General features: G+C 35.5%; 1 protein-coding gene across 1 annotated transcript; it reads left to right on the top strand.

Moving 5' to 3' along the window:
* Window positions 1-14,032: 14,032 nt before the first annotated feature.
* LOC104233539 (F-box/kelch-repeat protein At1g55270-like) lies at window positions 14,033-19,290 on the top strand. The gene is made up of 3 exons (XM_009786949.2): window positions 14,033-14,146; window positions 14,533-14,597; window positions 16,909-19,290. The coding sequence occupies exons 1-3, from the start codon at window positions 14,125-14,127 to the stop codon at window positions 18,157-18,159; spliced, it is 1,338 nt and encodes a 445-aa protein (XP_009785251.1). The 5' UTR covers window positions 14,033-14,124; the 3' UTR covers window positions 18,160-19,290.
* The last annotated feature ends 1,766 nt before the right edge of the window (window positions 19,291-21,056 follow it).

Genomic DNA, 21,056 nt, shown 5'->3' with positions numbered 1-21,056 from the left:
GTTTTTGCTGTTTAATACTTTCATGATTGGTAATGGTTTTGTTGGTTGTGGTTTGAGTTTGTGGAGTTGTCTGTGTCTTTATCTAATGGATTATTTTACAAGCTTCTTTTAGGAAGTTTTTTTATTGGTGTTGGGGTATCTCGTGTGCACCTCGACTATGCCACTGGATGTTACCTCTCTCCAGTATACTTACCGGATAATTTTGTCCATCAAAGCTAGGCAGATGGTAATGGTTTGTTGGTGTGGGGTTTGAGCTTGTAGAGTTATCTGTGTCTTTATCTGATTGATGACTTAACAAACTCCTGTTTGGAAGTTGTTGGTCCTTTTCCTGATGTTACTCATTGAACTCTTTCTGATTAGTGGTTTAGTTGCCAAGGAAATCTGAAAATCTAGTTTGTGAATTAACTCCAACTACAACAACAATGCATTATAATCCCACAAATGAGGTTTGCGGAGGATAGTGTGTTACTTTGGGAGATAGAGAAATTGTTTCTAATGGACCCTCAGTTCAAAACAATAAAAAGAAACAATAGAACAGTAATAAAGGCCAGAAAGATAGTACAGCAATCTAAGAGCTGGAAAAATAAATGGAAAATGCAATATTTGTGAATTAACTCCATTGTATTTACAAAACAAAGTAGGTTTTTATTTTTATTTTTGGTAATTCCATAAGATATTGATTCATAGAGAAAAAGTGCATTTAAAAAAATGAGAAAAGGAATTGTTTTTTCTTTATTGTTTCATTTTCACCATTCTTTAGTTAGATCGAGAAGTAGGGGTGTTCATGGTTCGGTTTGTATCGGTTTTTCCCGAAAAAGAAACCAAACCAAGTAAATTGGTTTTTCAAATATTAGAACCAAACCAAACCTATTAAGTCGGTTTTTTCTTGATTCGGTTCATGTCGGTTTTTCGATTTTTTTCTTAAATATAAGGCATACACTACCAAACACATATTTCGGCGACCACATTTTTAACGTAACACTATCAAATCAATTGCCCTTTGAGAAATCTATTATTTACCAAGATATACTGATGATAATTGAATCAAATAGTGATGAATAATTTAAGGACTCAATTAAAAATATATTATTTTTAACATGAAATAGATTCTTACACTCAACAAAAGAAAACTACCAATCAAACTAGAATGTAAAGGTAAAGACATGTTACTAAAAGTGCAAACGATTAACATTTACTATAAATTTTTTGAAACTTTGTATTAAAGTATACTTATATATAGGTGTAATAATAAATTTAAAATAGCTACTCCTATATTCGGTTTGATTCGGTTATTTTTTTATTAAAACCAAAACCAAACCAAATTTGATCGGTTTTTAAATTTCAAAACCAAAACTAAAAGTATCGATTTTTTTGGTCGATTTGGTTTGATTTTCGGTTTGGTTCGAGTTTTCGGATTTTTATGAACACCCCTATCGAGAAGTATGAAATAAAGGACATATTGCTGAATCACAGACAAAAAAAAAAAGAAAAAATAAACATATAAAGCAACGGAGCCATCATAGTATTTTTTAACTCCTCCGAAAGGAAGGATGGCAATTTGATCATTTACCCATCTGAGAAGAAAAATATACCTATAAATGATATCATTTTAGTAAAAAAAAAAAAATTATAGATAAATTCCACTAGCTATTGGATTAGTTGAAAGACTTCCCATTTTTTTTTAAAATTTTTTTGTGTTTGCTTTATATTTTGTCTTCTCTAAAACTCTTTTCATCTGGGGTGTGTGTGAGAGAGAGCAAAGAGTGAAAATCTTTTAAATGTTGACTTATATCCAATTTGTACCTCACAATAAACAGAGATTCATATTATTATTATTATTATTATTATTATTATTATTATTATTATTATTATTATTATTATTATTATTATTATTCATACCGATAGTAGACTTATTTGAATACCTGTCTTGATTTTTTTTTTTATATTTCGATTATCTTAATATCTTGTTGTGTATGCTGCTTTTACATGGGTTCTTGGTGTCGTCCCGTCTTGTTTCTTATTATTGTGGTACCTATGCTTGCCTGAGCCGGGGGTCTATTTGAGACAACCTCTCTACCTCTACAAAAAGTAAGGGGTAGAGTCTGTGTACACACTACTGCCATACCCCACTATGTAGGATTATACTGGGTATGTTGTTGTTGTATTATTATTATTATTATTATTATTATTATTATTATTATTATTATTATTATTATTATTAAAGGGAGGCAATTTTGTGGCATGTGATGTGTGTAGATGGAATTATTTGACCTTTCGAAATCAGACAAAATGGCTAGTAGTGGTTTGGTGTGGACAATTGTGGTTTGCCTAAACTTGTTTCTAGACTTAGTAATAACAGTAGTAGTATTTATTGATTATTTTTTCATTTTGTAAATTGTCACACATCAAGCTCTAAAATAAATTTAGTTGCTTATCATTTTTCGAGATGTCTTCACATAAATGTATTTCACTAACGTAGAGTGTTGAAAAAATTAATTCGAGCGATATTCTTTTATGTCATGACAAGGAGATTACGATACCATTATTCTTCTTCTTCTTTTTCACTTTTAAAAATATATATATATATATCTCATCCACCCTGCTTTTTAGAGTTTCCTAACTGCTCCATTATTTTTAACATGTTAAAATTGTTATGATCATAGGTTTTTAAAATTTATGTACAGACTTATCAAAGTTAAATTTACGTATAATGATCTTTATTTAAAAATATGGAATAATATTCATCTGGATTTGAATTTGAGAATAAATTTTATATTTGACAAGCTAATGTAAAAAATATAGTTATGGAATAATCGTCGTGTTATAAGTATGCTAAAGTAAGTTATTTTACGTAAAAATTACAAGAAAAAAGGTGTTTATCATGAATAATAGTAATGTAATATAATTACTATAATTACTAACTTTCACGTAATTATTAGAGTATTAGTATTTTTAATTTAATTATAACTAACATATGATGAAGGGTAGAAAAAGGGGGATCAAATTGAGTGCATTTAATTAAATGCATGAGGGATCTCAAAGAAAAAAAGTTGTAATTACAGTACATGTTATCATTTTGATTAATACAAACAAAGTTCACTAATCTTCACCTATAATTATCAAAAACTATAAATGGCCGTCATAATAGATAAATATCCAAAAAGGACCCACAATAATGCTTTATAATATGGAAAATGAGCTAACTTTTACATCTTTATTTGACCAATCAAGTCATGTTTATGAGGAAATGATTATTGCTCATCTTGTGACTCATTATATTGCTGAAAAATCTCCTATTTGAAGAATAATAAATCCTTTATTGAGCAATTTTCTCTTTAATTGTCCTTATGCAACGCATTTCAAATTAGCCTATCCCCAATGCGATAAAAATCAAAAAAAGAAAAATAGAAAAAAAAACCATTCTTTAAAATCGCCACTATTGTATTTGGACGAGCGAATCAATGTTTTACTACGATAAATTTTATATTGAACATAAAATTTATATAGAAAATTTTGATCACATAGTCCTAATAATCTTTTTCAGGTAACAAAAATTCAATATCTTTTCACGAATTATTATGACAATAATTATAACTTAATAAAATATTTCTGATGGGTTTACAGTACCTTAGCTTTATGTTTTGATGATCCAACAAACTTACTGTCAAAGAACCAGATAAGGAACCTAATACACTTGGTACACAACTCAATCAACGGACTCAAGCTAATGTGAGTTGCTACGACTTCAGAAGATAAAGAATCAACACAGGGACCTGATTCCCGTGGGTTCTCCTGACAACAGTACGGAATCAACTCTCTACAGCTGGAAAGTGACTGCCTGCACTTTACCAGCAAACAGTTCAACACAGTACATCAGTCACTTCTCATTGACCAACCAAGTGATTACATCATTCAAGTGATGTCATTGTATTAACAATAAATATTACAACAAAACATCACTTGAACACTTAGAGAATTCATTCAAGCATTCAATTCTCAAGTGCACCAAGAACAAAGTACAACACTACTACAGACCACTTCCTACAACAAGTCTCTTGTATGTCCTTAGTTGAGTTATAACTTTATAATTATTCTTCATTGAAATTCCTACTTTGCTTATGTAGAAGCTTCATATAGGAACACTTTAAAAATCATAAACCTTTAGTGTTTGTGTCGTGACTAGAGTTAGTCGTGAGTTGAAGTCTTTGTAATAAGTGTATTGCAAAGTGGCTTGTAATAGGTGTATTATAAGTTAATGAGGGATTAATAGTTTAATTCCTAGATTGCATAGGTTGTAATCTAAAGATTGCTCATAGTGAAGTTGAAATCCTACCAGTATAGGTCGTGGTTTTTTATCCCCTTGAGCAAGAACTTTTCCACATAAAAGTTCCCTGTTCCATTTACTTGCTGTTGCATTAGCGTTATTTGTGGAAACCTATATAGGATAGGGTCTTTATATAGTTTGGTGGACTCATATATTCTATCAATTGGTATCAGAGCGGATTCTTTCTATCAGGTTAACACCTAGAAAGGATCCTCATGACTGCTCCACCAAACTTCGAAGATGGTCAGTCTACTTACAGACCACCCAGGTTCAATGGCCAATACTATAGGTGATGGAAGACAAGGATGCATGACATTATCATGGCTGAAGATTTCGAGCTGTGAGATGTTATATGTGATGGTCCTTATGTCCCTACAGAGAAGGTAGGAGATCCTGCTGTGACAATGCCTAAGACAAGGAAAGAATACAACGATGCTGACATGAAAGCTGCGGAGAAAAAGTTTTATGACAAGAAAATTTTGGTGTGTGGTATAGGTCCTGATGAATATAAAAGGATTTCAGCTTGCCAATCTGCCAAAGAGATATGGGAATCTCTACAAACAGCACATGAAGGAACTACTCAAGTAAAGCAATCTAAGATTTACATGCTCATCACTGAGTATGATCTCTTCAGAATGAAGGACGATGAATCCATTCAAGACATACACACTCGATTCACTTCCATTATAAATGAGCTACACTCGCGTGGAGAAATCATTCCTAGGAACAAGCTTGTGACGAAAATTCTCAGTGTTTTGCCCAGTTCCTGGGAGAGTAAAGTGAATGCCATTACTGAAGCAAAGGATTTGCAGGCGCTGACTATAAATGAGCTGGTTAGAAATCTGAAAACCTATGAGATGAAGAAGAAGAATGACAGTGAAAGAAGAGAACCAAAGAAGGAAAAGAACCTGGTACTCAAGGCAAAAATCAATGACTCAAGTGGCGAGGATAATGACATGGCTTACGTAACCAGAAGGTTTCAGAAAATGGTTCGACGGAATGGAGGTATACCAAAGAGAGGCAGTTCTAGCAAATCGAAGAATTATAACCTCTATCATAAGTGTGGAAAGCCAGGGCATTTCATCAAAGATTGTCCTCTCCTTAAACAAGAACACTTTAAACACAACTTCGACAAAGCAGCCAAAAGGAATCCGGTTCCTGATAAACGCTTCAAAAGAAAGAACGTCGCTGACAATGTTGTGACCAAGCTCTTGTAGCATGGGGAGATTCTTCCAGCGAATCTGAAGAAGAAGATGATGCAGGCGACAACTCAATGATGGCACTTGAAAGTGAAGAAAATGAGTATGACTCAATATTTGCTTTGATGGCTCAATCAGATGATGACAATGATAAGGTAAATTTTCGGGATGTTCAGAGAAATCTGAAGTCATACTCTCCTAAAAAACTCATGTCATTAGCTAATATGTTAATTGATACTTACTATAATCTTTTAAATGATAAGGATACCTTAACTATGAAGTTAGGAGATGCTGAGCAAACTAGAGATGACTTGGTAGTTTGTGTGGTTGATTTGAAGGAAACTATAGATAATCTGGAAAAAAAAGAAGAAAAGGAGGTTCTAACTGAGAAAATCACTAGTGAAGAACACGAAAGAGATGATCTGATGGTAGTAATAGTTGACCTAACAAAAACCATTGAGAATTTCAGTAAAGAAAAAAATGCCTTAGTGGAGAAAGTGGTTGTTATTGAGCAGGAAAGAGATGACCTTTTATATTGTAGACTTAAAGGAACCAATAGAGGAACTCAAAGCTGAATGTAGGCCTGGAAATTCTAAAAAAGGAAAAGAAGTGGCTAGTGAGGCACATATTAAACTTGAAAACGAGTTAAAAGCTGTAAAAACTAGTTTGTGTGCTGAACTTGAGAAAAATAGACAGCTTCAAGCAGAATTGGAATGAGTAAAAAGTGATCTTGAGAAGTCTCTTGACCTTGTCCTCGGATGCTATTACTGCCATATACGCTAACAATGGTGGAAACAGGTAGGGAATAGAGTTTCAAAGGGAGAAAACTCCTTATAACCCTCATAGCAAGTACGCCACTGTGCCTGATAATTGGCTGTGTACCTGCTGCGGGAACAATGGGCATTTCAAAGAAAATTGCCAAGCTAGGGTTCAGTCTCTTCAGAAAAACAAAGTTTTTGCTGAAAGAGAAACTGCTGGAAGAGGACCAGGTGCCACACATAAAAAGCGTATGTTACCTGCATGGACTAGAAGAGCACTTATTCATCCCTTTCCTTACTACAAGGGACCCAAACTTGTTTGGGTTCCTAAATCTAACTCTTGATTTCCTTGTGCAAGGAACAGTGAAAGGAAGCAGTCAACAATGGTTCATGGACAGTAGATGTTCAAAGCACATGACTGGGAATATCATGAACTTTTTTTCACTAAAAGCCCTGCAAGGAAAGAGTGTTTCCTTTGGAAATGAAAAAAAGGGGTACATTCTTGGAGTTGGAAAAATTGGGAAATCACTCACTCACTCAATTGAGAATGTGTACTATGTCAATGGTCTTAAGTACAGTCTCTTGAGTGTTTGTCAAATATGTGATAAAAGAAACAAGGTGGAGTTCTTGTCAAAGATTTGCACAATTACAAATCTAGTAAGTGGTGAAGTGGTACTTGTGGCCGAAAGATACAAGAACATCTACGTTGCTGATTTCGAGTCCTTACAAAGTGGTGATCTAAGCTCCTTGAAAGCAGTTGATGATGATGCTAAATTGTGGCATAGAAGGCTGGGGCATGCAAGCTTTTCTCTACTGAATAAGTTGGTTCAGAAGGACCTGGTTCGTGGTCTTCCCAAGTCAAATTTCAAGGAGCACAAAGTCTATGATACCTGCGATAGAGGAAAGCATGTGAAATCCTTATTCAAGCCAATGAAGAATGTCAGCACCTCAAAACCACTTGATCTTCTTCATATGGATCTATGTGGCCCTATAAGAGTGCCAAGTATGGGAGGAAAAAGATATATTTTTGTGATAGTGGATGACTATTCTAGATTCACTTGGACTCTGTTCCTTAGAACAAAAGATGAGACCTTTGAAGTTTTTGTAGCATTTGTGAAGAAAATTCAAGTGAAGATGGAATCAAAAGTAGCATGAATTAGATCAGATCATGGAACAGAATTTGACAATACTAAGTTTAATGAATTTTGCAACGAGAATGGCATCACCCACAACTTCTCAGCCCCACGAACTCCACAGCAAAATGAAGTTGTGGAAAGGAAGAACAGAATCCTTGAAGAAATGCCAAGGACAATGTTGATCGATAGTGGGGTTGCGAAGAACTTCTGGGCTGAAGCTATCAACACTACCTGCTATTTGGTGAACAGGTGCATGATCAGGTCTCTTAGCTGACTACACTTAAGAACATTTGGGTGTAAATGTTATGTTCTCAACAATGGAAATGATCAGCTTGGAAAATTTGATGCCAAAAGTGATAAAGGAATTTTTCTCGGGTACTCTTCTCAAAGTAAAGCCTACAAGGTATACAACAAGCGGACTTATTGTGTCGAGGAGAGTATACATGTAATATTTTACGAGTCTTATCTCTCTTGCGAGAAGAACAAGAAGGATGATCAAGATGGAGAGCCTTTGCCGGTTCCAGGAGAAGTCATTGATATGGCAAATGGAAAGACAAATATGATGAGTCAAGTAAAGGAGACAGGTGAAGATAATGCAATCTTTTCCTCATTAGCCCGAGAGGAACCAAGTACTACAATCACAACTACTGAAGCTGAAGAAAGAGTGGTTGATGCAGTTCAAAGCACTCCATAAGTAGTAGAAAAAAGGATACAAGAGAACCAGTCAGGCTTACCCAGCTCCTCTACAAATGAAATTCAAGTGCCCAACTAGAAACACAAAAGCTCTCATCCTCTCGACAACATAATCATTCCGCTTGATTCAGGAGTCCAAACCAGATCAAAAGCCAAAAATTCACTTGCCTTCTTAGCTTTTCTTTCCAAATAGAGCCCAAACAAAATTAAGGAAGCCTTAAATGATGCAGACTGGATCACATCTATACAAGATGAGTTGCATCAATTCGAAAGGAACAAAGTGTGGCACCTGGTACCTAGACTCTCAGATTGTACCATCATATGAACCATGTGGGTATTCAGGAACAAGCTTGATGAACATGGGAACACTACAAAGAACAAGGCAGGGTTAGTTGTCCAGGGTTACAATCAGGAGGAATAAATTGATTATGACGAGACTTTTGCTCCAGTTGCTCGTATGGAAGCTATCATAATCCTCATTGCCTTTGCATCACATATGGAATTCATTCTGTTCTAAATGGATGTCAAAAGTGCATTTCTGAATGGTTTTCTCAAGAAAGAAGTCTATGTAAAGCAACCTCCAAGCTTTGAATATCATGGACATCCTGAATATGTGTTCAAATTGGATAAGGAACTGTCTGGATTGAAGCAGGCTCCTCGAGCTTGGTATGAAAGGTTGTCAAAATTTTTCTTAGAAAATAGCTTTGCAAGAGGAAAAATTGACAACACTCTGTTTCTGAAGAAACGAGGAAGGAACCTGCTCATTGTTCAGATATATGTTGATGATATCATTTTTGGGGCAACAACTGACTCACTTTGTGAGGAATTTGCAAAACTCATGGGAAATGAGTTTGAGATAAGCATGATGAGGGAGTTGAATTTCTTCTTGAGTCTTCAAGTGAAGTAATCCACAAATGGAACATTCATCAGTCAGCAGAAATATATCAAGGAGCTTCTGAAGAGGTTTGACATGGAAGCACCAAAAGTGATTGACACTTCCATTGTCACTGCTACTCGACTGGACATGGATGAATCTGGATCTCCTGTGAATCAAACAATGTATAGAGGCATTATTGGGTCTCTCCTCTATCTCACTGCAAACATGCCAGATATTGTTTTCAGTGTGGGACTATGTGCAAGGTTTTAGTTAAATCCCAAGGAATCTCATTTGAAGGCTGCCAAAAGAATTCTGAGATATCTTAAGGGAACACAGGACCTGGTTCTGTACTACCCTTGACAATTTTAATATCATTGGGTATGTTGATGCTGATTATGCAGGTTATCTTGTGGACATGAAAATCACATTTGGAATGGATCACTTCCTAGGATCATGTCTTATTTCATGGGGCACAAGGAAGAAAAATGCAATAGCTCTTTCAACAGCTGGAGCAGAATATGTTGCTGCAACTTCCTGTTGTGCTCAACTCCTATGGATCAAATAGCAATTGGAAGATTTTGGTGTGTACACTAACTGTGTGCCTCTTCTATGTGACAACACCAATGCACTCAACATGGCCAAGAACTCGGTCCAGCATAAAAGAACCAAGCACATTGATGTGAGACATCATTTTCTCAGAGACAATGTAGAGAAGGGGCTTATCTGCATGAAGTTCTGCAGTATAGAAGACCAAATTGCAGATATCTTCATCAAAGCCCTGAGCAGAGAACATTTTGATAGAAATAGGATGGCACTGGGGCTAATGAAGCCTAACTGAGAACCTGATTTCTTCCATATGGCTATGAAAGTTACATTCAGGTGAAATTAGCTAAGGTGTTTTCTGGCCAAGTCTAACTCACTTCTATACCGTTGCAAGTAGACACGCACGATGATTATAGAAGCTGCAGAAACAATGCATGAGCAGTAAAAGAGGATTGAGAACCTTTTAAAGACCGGTCAAGAACCTGGTTCATGTACCACATGTTGGCAGTCTTGTGTTTTTCTCATACATATCTCAAAAGAAACAAAAATTGAGTGCCCTCATTAAAACCCTCTCATTTCCAAACCTTGAGCGATCACCTCTCTCTTTCTCAGCCTCTCCGGAACTTTCAAACTAATCATCTACCATGGCTGAAGATCAAACAATCCTTCCCACCATTGAAGAGAAAACCTTCGACTCCTCTGTTCCTAAAGAAACACCTCTCAACATTCCCCCTTCCACCACTGTTGAAACTGAAACATCTAAACCTGATTCTCTTTCACCCTCCATCTCCCTCACCACTCCCTCAGACCACACTCTTCCTCTAAGTGTTGAGAACTCAAAAATCCCTAAAATCAACAGTATCTCTTCTCTGTCGCCTAAGATTCTCAAAGAACAGAGAAAATATGAAGAAAAGAGTGAGACTCCACAAGAATAAAAGGTCTTGAGATGGTCGAATTTCCAAAGTGGGGATATCTGTTCAAAGTGGATGTGCCTAAGGTTAATGAGGATGAGGTCCAAAGTATCTATGGTGACCTCTTCACTGTTGAATTCGACCATATTTGTGCTCTAGTAAATGGCGTATCCATTGTTATGGACTCATATATTCTATCAGTATCAGTCAAATGTCCGCAGATGCTCAGATTGATCTCGTTCTCAACACTCTTGTTGCCGCTTCTAAGCCCTCTTCCTCTAGTGTCCCCTAGGCTAATCCTCCAGTGACCAGTTTCCAGTTTATCTCTTTTGTTTTGATGACTTTGTGGTAGTTTTTTTGTGTGGTATGGATGGAATTCACTTGTACTGCTCCCGCTTTTAACATTCCAAGTCTACTTTTGATGTAACGGCAAAGGCTTATGTTTTATAAAATTAATGGCGACTGTCCTCTTTTACTGTAAATGCTTATGTTTCTCTGCTTCTCTTTTCTATCATGTTGTGTGCACATAAGTGACATGAATTAACTAGGCTAGACTTCTTTATGCTATTTGTTTGTTTGTGTGTTTTTTATGATGCCAAAAGGGGGAAATATGGCTAAAATTGAAGGAGCTAAGAAGGGTTTGAGCAGGGGAAACTTGTGAAGTTCCTGTTACTTCATCTGGTTTTTGTTGCTCTAAACATGATTATCAATTTCTAAGTTTGTCATCATCAAAAAGGGGAAAATTAATGGGTTTACAGTATCTTAGCTTTATATTTTGATGATCTAACAAACTTACTGTCAAAGAACCAGATAAGGAACCTGATACACTTGGTACACAACTCAATCAACGGACTCAAGCTAATGTGAGTTGCTACGACTTCAGAAGATAAAGAATCAACACAGGGACCTGATCCCCTTGGGTTCCCCTGACAGCAGTACGAAGTCAACTGTCTACATCTGGAAAGTGACTGCTTGCACTGTACACACAAACAGTGCAGCACAGTACATCAGTCACTTCTCATTGACCAACCAAGTGATTACATCATTCAAATGGTGTCATCCATGTTGTATTAATAATAAACATTACAACAAAACATCACTTGAACACTTAGAGAATTTATTCAAGCATATGACAATCAAGCATTCAATTCTCAAGTGCACCAAGAACAAAGTACAACACTACTATGGACTAGTTCCTACAACAAGTCTCTTGTATGTTCTTAATTGAGTTGTAACTTTGTAATTGTTCTTCATTATATTTTCTACTTTGCTTATCTAGAAGCTTCATATAGGAACACATTGAAAATTATAAACCTTTAGTGTTTATGTCGTGACTAGAGTTAGTCATGAGTTGAAGTCTTTGTAATAGGTGTATTGCAAAGTGGCTTGTAGTAGGTGTATTACAAGTTAGTGAGGGATTAAGAGTTTAATTCCTAGATCGCATAGGTTGTAATCTAAAGATTGCTCATAGTGAAGTTGAAATCCTACCAGTGTAGGTCGTATTTTTTTTATCCCCTTGAGCAAGAATTTTTCCACGTAAAAGTTCCCTGTTCCATTTACTTGTTGTTGCATTAACGTTATCTGTGTAAACCTATATAGGACCGGGTCTCTTATAGTTTGGTGGACTCATGTATTCTATCAGTTTCGATCATAAGTTTTTCTTTATCATTTAACTTCCATTAAATGAGTCATCTACGATATTTGAAGTAATCCATATTCCATACCAAAAGATGATATGAATATACCACCAAAAGACATGGTGCAGTAGATGGGGCTGCTTCTCTCTTAACTAGAGGTCTTGAGTTCGAGCTCTGGGTATGGAAAAATCCTTGGTAGAGAGCGCTATCCTCCAAATAGGGCCCTACCCGACGCGAATCCAGATATAATCGGGCTCCAATACGGGCATCGAATACCGAATGGGAAACAAAAAAAAAGATGATATGAATATGGCCTAGATGGCCATGCTATGATGGCCAATAATTTAATACTCAATATAAGGTAGTTAATTATCAAACATTGAAGCAAATATCAGTTCAAAATTCTCACATTTAATTCACCATAAAAGAAACCTTCAAATTTCAAATCTTTTTGAAAGAATAGAGAAGAACAATAAATCCTCATTATGTTTAATATTCACTTCGTAACCACCCAAAATTCAGTTAATGGAAGATGGCCAATTATAAACCAGGGGAAGCTAGCCATTTTAATATTAGTTTAAGTTATATGTACTATCAGTATTAATTTTTTTTACAACTATCAAGTAATCGAAAGAATATTTATATATAAGCCTTCCTAAAATGTGATTCCTACTATTAAAAATAAAATAAATTATCTGCTACGACAGATAAAGATAATCTGCTAATGTAAAAATTTGTCAACTGATAATGTATATAACCTAAATTTTTTTTAATATTGCTTGTTGAAGGGACTTTGGTATTTTTGGTTGTGAAGAGACCTTTTCTTGGTGATTATAGGTAGAGGCATTAATTATAGATGAAGGCAAGTCTTTTCCAAATTATTGTTATTACATTTACTTGAACTCTTTATATAGTTAGCAACAACTAACGGTTTGCCAAACTAGATATCATTTAATAATAATAAAAAATCTACAACAACGAAAATAATTTTTACTTAAATTTAGCTTTCAATGTAGCGAGAGGGAAAATCGTTTAATTTGAAGTTCTAAAAGAATACCAAGGGCAAATCTATAAACAAAACAAAAAAAATATGGTAAAAATTACCAGAGCAAACATGTTATGGAAATAAAAACCACGCCATAATCTCAAATTAGATGAGAAAAAATAATCCAATCTCGTCTATTAATGAAAAATATTTGTTTGAGTCATGTTTAAAAAATATCAAATAATTTGAATTTAGCCGTTAAATATTAAAGTTTATATATTATTTAAACTTGAATAAGTAATAAATGTATGTATAAAAATCACATGTCTTTTAATATTTAATATTAATTTAGTATAAACTTCGAGCGCGAGTAAATTCTTAGCATAATCAAATTTATAGTTGATGTTTTTAGTTAATTTTTTGAGATTGAATTGATAAACTATAACCTCTACTACATTTTGAACCTCCAACGATCTAATTAGTAGTATTAAAATTTGAAAAGAACATTTATTTTAAAAAAATATTACTAACAAGCATGAAAACAAAGTCATCAGGCAGAAAACTTTAAACAAATGAAAATTCAGTAGACAAAAATTTCTTTCAACTAATTTTTTTTAATAAGAATTTCTATATCTTCTTTCAACCCAATTACTCAACATCAAAATTTCCAACTCTTTCTCCTTTTCTTTAAAATCTCATATAAATTCCACCTTCACGCAACAGTAAAAATTATCATTCTATGATTATGAGTTCAAGTTATGAAAGCAACATTTTATAGGAATATAAAGTACGATTGCATACGTCAAATTACACGTGGTCCGTCCTTTTTTAGACATTGCATGCAACGAGAGCTTAGTGCACGAGGTGATGCTCTGGTTTCCATCCAAATAAAATCTTATACGTACTAGTCTGGTGCTGACATTTTCTATATATATATTTTTAATATAACAAACCCCAACCCCAAACCAAAATCACCCCCTCCCTCCTCCTTTAACCAAAACCCCTTCTCTCTTTCACACACAAAGACAGAGAGAACAGTTTGGGTTTGACCCAATTAATTAATGCCAGCATTAAAAAAATCTGGTAAAGTTTCTTGTCCTGTGACTAAAAACAGAAAAAATTAAATTTCTCAGATTAGAGAAAAAAGATTAGTATTAATTATCAAATCTGCAAAAAAGATTTTCTTTAATTTTTTCAAGTAGGTGAAAGGCAATAGTCCTGGTCTATTTAGAGAAAGAAAAAAAGAGAGAGAATGCTTATCACAGTTTTGAAGTTGCTGTAGTTCTAACTTCCAAACACTGTCTTTTGTTTTTATTTTTTTGTTTCTTTTTATTGCATTTTAAAAAGGGGTATAAAGTGAAAAAAGGGTATTCCAAAGCTCTTCTTTGGGCTTTTAGCTCTCTTGATCTGATTCTTCTAAGGGGTGAATGAAATTTTGAATCTTTTTGTGCATGAAATTTTCATTACAGAAATGGACCAAACAATTGAAAGGTCTCCAAATGCACATAGGGGTTTTCGAGTTCAACCTCCACTGGTGAGTCTTCATAATCTTTTTGACTTTTTTTCTTTTTTCTTCTGTTAATTTGTTTGATTAATGCCTTTTCTTGAAATACCCTGATGATAATTCCTGGTAAAGGTGCTATCTTTACAAGAATTTTTGGTATTTAGCTTGTTTCTTGAGGTACCCTGATGATAATTCCTGGTAAAAGAGCTATCTTTGCAAGAATTTTTGGTATTTAGCTTGTTTTTTTAAGGTACCCTAATGAAAATTCCTGGTAAAGGAGCTACCTTGGCAAGAATTTTTGGTATTTAGCTTGTTTCTTGAGGTACCCTGATGATAATTCCAGGTAAAGGAGCTACCTTGAGAAGAATTTTTGGTATTTAGCTTGTTTCTTGAGGAACCCTGATGATAATTCTTGATAAAAGAGCTACCTTGGCAAGAATTTTTGGTATTTAGCTTGTTTCTTGAGGTACCCTGATGAAAATTCCTGGTAGAGGAGCTACCTTTGGAAGAAATTTTGGTATTTTAGCTTTTTTCTTGAGATACCCTGATGAAGATTTTTGTTGAAGTTTTAATTTTGTAGGATTTTTGGTACTTAGCTTGTGTTGTTTTTGGGTCTTGTCTTAATTTGGCCTTTTGAGCTTGGATTGGTATAAAATTGGGAGGTGCTCAAGTGAAAATCTTGCTAAATGTGCAGCTTTTTAAGGGTTCTTTGAGTTTTTGCCCATGTTATTGTTTTCAGCGCGCTTCTGGGGTTCACCTCTTCCTGAATTTGAAGCTTCATCTTTGCAGCATTATAGATTGAGAAACAACTATATGTCGTTGTGGTCATGTTTCTGAAGATGGCCCTCTTTGATCTCTTTGTTTTCCATTTGCTGCAGCTTTTATGAAATTCGTTAATTTGCAAAGGTGTTCTTTAACAATCATATTAGTTCACTCTTTAACAACTTTGTTAATTCAGTTTAGCAACTAGAAAAAGATGATTGAATGTTGAGTTGACTTGAGTCCTTGAGCTGTTTCGAGATTATAGTTGCCATTCTGGAATCTCCCATCACAGGCTCACGGTTAAGATTGACTGAAGTCAATTGTTTGTGATAAGTGAATAAAGTTATAATTACGTTGCATCTTATTCAACTGAATCTGTGTGTTGTATAAGAACTAGAAGTTTCTACTATGATGTGAGTCTCTATATTTCTTTTATCAGAGTAGATTGTGATTGCCAAGGAAGACTTAACTTTGGATCTGCATGTGGTTATCTTGATTTTTTATTCCATTCATTCGTTAGGAATAATGGGGACATTTATGATTGTCTATGAGATTGACATGGAGCTATAATATTAGTGTTGTCTTTCCATTTCCATTTTACAAGGGATTCTCTTCAATTGTTTGAAACATGAGTACCTGGATTTATGATGAACTTATAGGTGCTGTGCTGTTCTACTTTACTGCGATCAAGGTTGGAAAGAGTCCCTCTCTTACTGGGTGTAATCTAGTTTGTCTTTTGCGTGAACTAGATGTACCAATTCTGCACTCAATTTTCATTTGAATTCAACTCTGCAAGCAAGAGGTGGTCTGAAATTGTACTATTTTATACTTCCTTTTGTCATCGCTTGAATAGAAGTATGACGAGATGGAGCATTATACTGGACTAATATCGATGTTGAAAATATTAATGTAGACCTTTCAAAATTTTGATAAGGTTTGTACTAAATGAATAGGTTTGCACAATCTGAGCCGAGGGTCTCCCGGAAACAACCTCTCTACCCCTCCGGGGTAGGGGCAAGGTCTGCATACACTCTACCCTCCCCAGACCCCACTAGTGTGATTCTACAGGGTTGTTGTTGTTGTTGAATAGGTTTGTACAATCCACTGAAAAATAAGGTCCTGCTTTATGAGGACCAATCTCATAAACTTAGAACGTCAAAATTACGTTACATTGCTGTAAAGCACAATGGGGTAGGTGCCCGTCTTATGCTCTTTTGATAGATTTATGAGGACTAATGGCTGACGAGACTTAACTCAAAGAATTTATAGATATATGATCATTAAAGTGGTGATATATTTTCCAGTAGGCTAATATGTGGGCTCTTAGCTAGTAAATTCTGCTATTCAGTATGCACCACGTTATTTAGACCATGGTGTTTATACCTTGTCCAGGCATTTTCCTTTCTCAAATTCAGTCATGCATATCCTCATCTTTTCTTTTCTCAATTTTGGTGTAAATAGTGCACAATGATTTGTCTATATTTCAGTTTTCCTACTAGTTTAGAGAAGACATTCTCCTTTTGCTATATTTGTCTTCTGTAGAATACACCTGCATATTCTAATTGGTAAAGATTTGCAGGTTGACTCCGTGTCATGCTATTGCAAGGTTGACTCGGGATTAAAGACAGTTGTCGGGGCAAGAAAATTTGTCCCAGGATCGAAAATTTGTATCCAGCCAGACATTAACCCTCGCGCACACAAGACTAAAAACTCTCGCAGGGAGAGGTCAAGAGTGCAGCCACCCCTTCTACCTGGCCTACCAGATGATCTTGCAATTGCTTGTCTAATACGTGTTCCCCGTGTTGAACACAACAAGCTCCGTCTAGTCTGCAAAAGGTGGTATCGGCTTCTTGCTGGAAACTTCTTTTACTCTCTCAGGAAGAGTCTTGGAATGGCAGAGGAGTGGGTATATGTGATGAAGAGGGATCGTGATGGAAGGATTTCGTGGCATGCATTTGATTCAACCTATCAACTGTGGCAGCCACTTCCACCTGTTCCGGGGGAATACAGTGAAGCCCTTGGATTTGGTTGTGCTGTTCTTAGCGGTTGCCATCTGTACCTGTTTGGTGGAAAAGATCCAATTAAGGGGTCTATGCGACGGGTAATCTTTTATAGTGCTCGAACAAATAAATGGCACAGGGCACCAGACATGCTTCGTAGACGTCATTTCTTTGGTTCTTGTGTAATCAACAATTGTCTCTATGTCGCTGGCGGAGAATGTGAAGGAATCCAGAGGACTCTCCGTTCAGCTGAAGTTTATGACCCCAATAGGAACCGCTGGAGCTTTATTGCTGATATGAGCACAGCTATGGTGCCCTTTATTGGGGTTGTTTATGATGGGAAGTGGTTTTTAAAAGGATTGGGATCTCACAGAGAAGTTTTGAGTGAATCCTATAACCCAGAGATGAATGCATGGAGCCCTGTCAATAACGGGATGGTTGCTGGTTGGCGCAATCCAAGCATCTCCATGGATGGTCGCCTTTATGCTTTGGACTGTCGTGATGGGTGTAAACTTAGAGTATATGATGAAGCCACACATTCGTGGAATAGATTTATTGACAGCAAGCTCCATCTTGGTAGTTCTCGTGCTTTAGAGGCTGCAGCTCTGGTTCCCCTCAATGGTAAACTCTGTATAATCCGTAACAACATGAGCATTAGTATCGTTGATGTGTCAAATCCTGATAAACAAGTTGAAACTAACCCACATCTTTGGGAAAACATTGCCGGTAAAGGGCACTTCAGAACTCTGTTCACTAATTTATGGTCAAGCATTGCAGGACGAGGAGGGTTGAAGAGCCATATTGTGCATTGTCAAGTGCTACAAGCTTGAGCATTGTCCATAGTATATACTCGCCCTTGATGAGAACTAAGAATTGGTTAACTTCTTCAACCTCAAGAACAAAATCTTTTCTGTTAAAGCAGTTTTGACATCCTCAACATGGTCTAGTGCCAGTTTGTGAACCAAATAGTTGCATAATCCATTTTCACTTCTTGATGACCTTCTGCAACCTCTGCAGATAACGCTCACCTCGGTAAAATATTGTATATGTCATATGGAAGTGTTTGGATTGAACATAATTCGATATTGGCCTTGGTTTCAGCATCAACAGCTCAAGCATGGATTTCCTGGTATTTTCATACTTTGCCATTTATTCATCAGCAGATGTCTGTTCAAATACAGAGCTAGCTTGCTAATGAATTTCGAAGTAGAAAAAACGAGGCTATTTCGTCGCTTCATAAAAGATTAAAGAGATCAAATAGCTCTATATTTTGTGTATCCATTTAGTCCGTTGTTTTGCACCAATGGTAGAAAAACATAGGTTGGTTACTGAAGGACATATAGGTAGAATCTCTGCTTCTTACCTTCTTCCCTTGCTTTCTTTCAAGATCTGTACAATATGTGATTGGGATAGGAGCGGCATTGAACTGCAACCTTTGGCTGCTGAAGTGGCTTATTTAGAAGTTCCTTATATTCAGCATTATGATCTTGCTGCTCCTGCTCTTTGAATATGTTGCTTATGATCAGTTAGAACATAGTGGCGATGCCTATTTCCTAAAGCTTGTGCTTTTCGACGAAGGCTTCTATGAAACAGGTAATTAATCATAGGTTCAGTGATGTGACATTTCAAGATTTTGCATAACATGTTGAGTTTATATTCTTACTTACAAAGGTTATGTGAACTCTTGAAAAAGTTACATGATGCGTTATCGCCTTAGTATTCGTGGATTTCCTTTTGCTGTAATATAGATTGGCATTTGGTCGATATGTAATTCCAAAGTTTTTGTTATTGAAGATGTGATGCTAAATGTTTTGACATTTGCAAATTGAATTGCTACTAGCTTGAAACTTTGTCAAAAGATATGTGACCCTCAACAAATGTTCTCATCCTGCTTGTAAAGAATGATCCTTTGGTATAAAGATATTCTATCCTTAAGCAAAATTCATTGTTCTTTGAGCTAAGGGTCTATCGGAAATAGCCTTTCTACCTTTATAAGGTAGGGGTAAGGTCTGCGTACATACTACCCTCACCAGATTCCACTGGTTTTACTTTTTTTTTTTTTTTTTGTTGTTGTTGTTGTTGTCGTCTTCAAGCTAAAACCTCTTTACACAAATAAGAGTCTTCTCGTCTCGTCTTTGATTAGTAAAAAAAAGGTAGTCCAATACACAAAGCATCTCGTATTCATGCAGGGTCCGGGTAAAGCCCGCGCCTCTAGGGGTATGATGTAGACAGCCTGCGTAATGCAAGCATTAATAGTTGCTTCCATGGCACACAAGTTGACCACTATCTATATATTTAGCAACTTTATTTCCTCATCAGAAACATGACAGAACAGATATGCTATGTATTCACTTGAGAATATTACAATTCCAAGTACACAAGAAAGAACTAAACAAAAGAATTAACTTTAGGTCCCCCTGCTAAGCATTTCTTGAAAACGTTTAAATGATTCTTCTCTTTCAAACTTAAGTTGCTTCCTGAAATTCTTGATAAAATCATGAGCAGATTTGTTCACATCCTCCATCAAGAACCTTTTCGTCGACGCGATTCTCTCTCTTCTTTCACCATCTTTGTCCAACCCCTTCATATTTGAAGAACTCTTTTGGTGTTGATCCATTTTGAAGCTTAATCTATAAACTTCTTTTAGTGTTCTTCGCGCTTTTTCGAAGGTTGAAGAGTTAGTTAAATGATGATGGATTGTTAGCTTGTGAAGTTTGCTATTTATATAGTTGTAAATTGTGAGTTTAAGATGTTGTTCTTAGCTTCGAAGCATGAGTTTTTCATGGGAAAAAAGCAAAGGAAAGGAGAAGGAAAGAAAGAGTGAAGATCTATGTTTGTTCATGAGTGGAAGGCATTCTTATTGATTATTGAAGCCAAAAAGGAAAAGGCAAAGCACTTGTTTATTTTATTGTTAGTTTTTGTGTTTCTATATGGTTTAGCATTTCAATGGAAGTTGCAGGCTTAGATTTGTTTATTTGCAGTGCAAGAAACTGACGTAAATCTAAAAATATATTATTGCTCTCTTTTGTGGGGTTATCACTTGGTTTTTTGAGTCTTTTGACTCAACTTTTGTACTTATTTTGACTTCCAAGGGACGAAGGACAGCTCGGTGCACTAAGCTCTCTCTATGACCACAAAGGTCTATTGTACACGGTCTTATCCTGCATTTCTGCAAGAAGCTATTTCCACGGCTTGAACTCGTGACCTCCTGCTCCTGGTCACATGGTAACAGATTTACCAGTTACGCTAAAGCTCCCCTTCTTCCGAGAGACGAAGGGTTTGTCCAAAAAGTCCTACTAAGGGATATTCACTACTACTGTTAAATCGTTAAAGATAGGAAAGCAATAATTCTAAGTGATCCATTCTGGCTAAGAAATAATCAAACAGAGAATCATTAAGAAGTTTTGGTCAAGAAAAAAGAAAATTTTCTTTTAATTTAGAATTAATGATTTAAATTCAAATCCATCTATTAGTGTTGAGATAATAGTGAAACTTGTCGTTAAGTAATTGGTTATTAAGATTAGGTCTTCATATAATATCACCACACAAGAAACTTACACATGTAACTTATGAAAAAAAATGACATGTGTCTGTTAGATAAACTTTTAATATTACTTAGTCACGGTTAGTTATATATTCTCGCCTCAATTTAAAAAATTATGAAATACGTTCAATACATCTGATTTTCTTAAAAAATGTCATAGAGAATATTATTAGTAGTTGCACA

This window comes from Nicotiana sylvestris, chromosome 11, assembly GCF_000393655.2.
Source record: "Nicotiana sylvestris chromosome 11, ASM39365v2, whole genome shotgun sequence".
Taxonomy (NCBI): domain Eukaryota; kingdom Viridiplantae; phylum Streptophyta; class Magnoliopsida; order Solanales; family Solanaceae; genus Nicotiana; species Nicotiana sylvestris.
This window is presented reverse-complemented; position numbering and strand designations above follow the sequence as displayed.

Excerpts from the sequence above, each read along its gene's own strand:
- LOC104233539 (XM_009786949.2), top strand. The coding sequence starts at position 14,125 with ATGCCAGCATTAAAAAAATCTG. Across the intron at positions 14,147-14,532 it reads GCCAGCATTAAAAAAATCTG|AAATGGACCAAACAATTGAA; the intron begins GTAAAGTTTCTT and ends TTTTCATTACAG. Across the intron at positions 14,598-16,908 it reads TTCGAGTTCAACCTCCACTG|GTTGACTCCGTGTCATGCTA; the intron begins GTGAGTCTTCAT and ends AAAGATTTGCAG.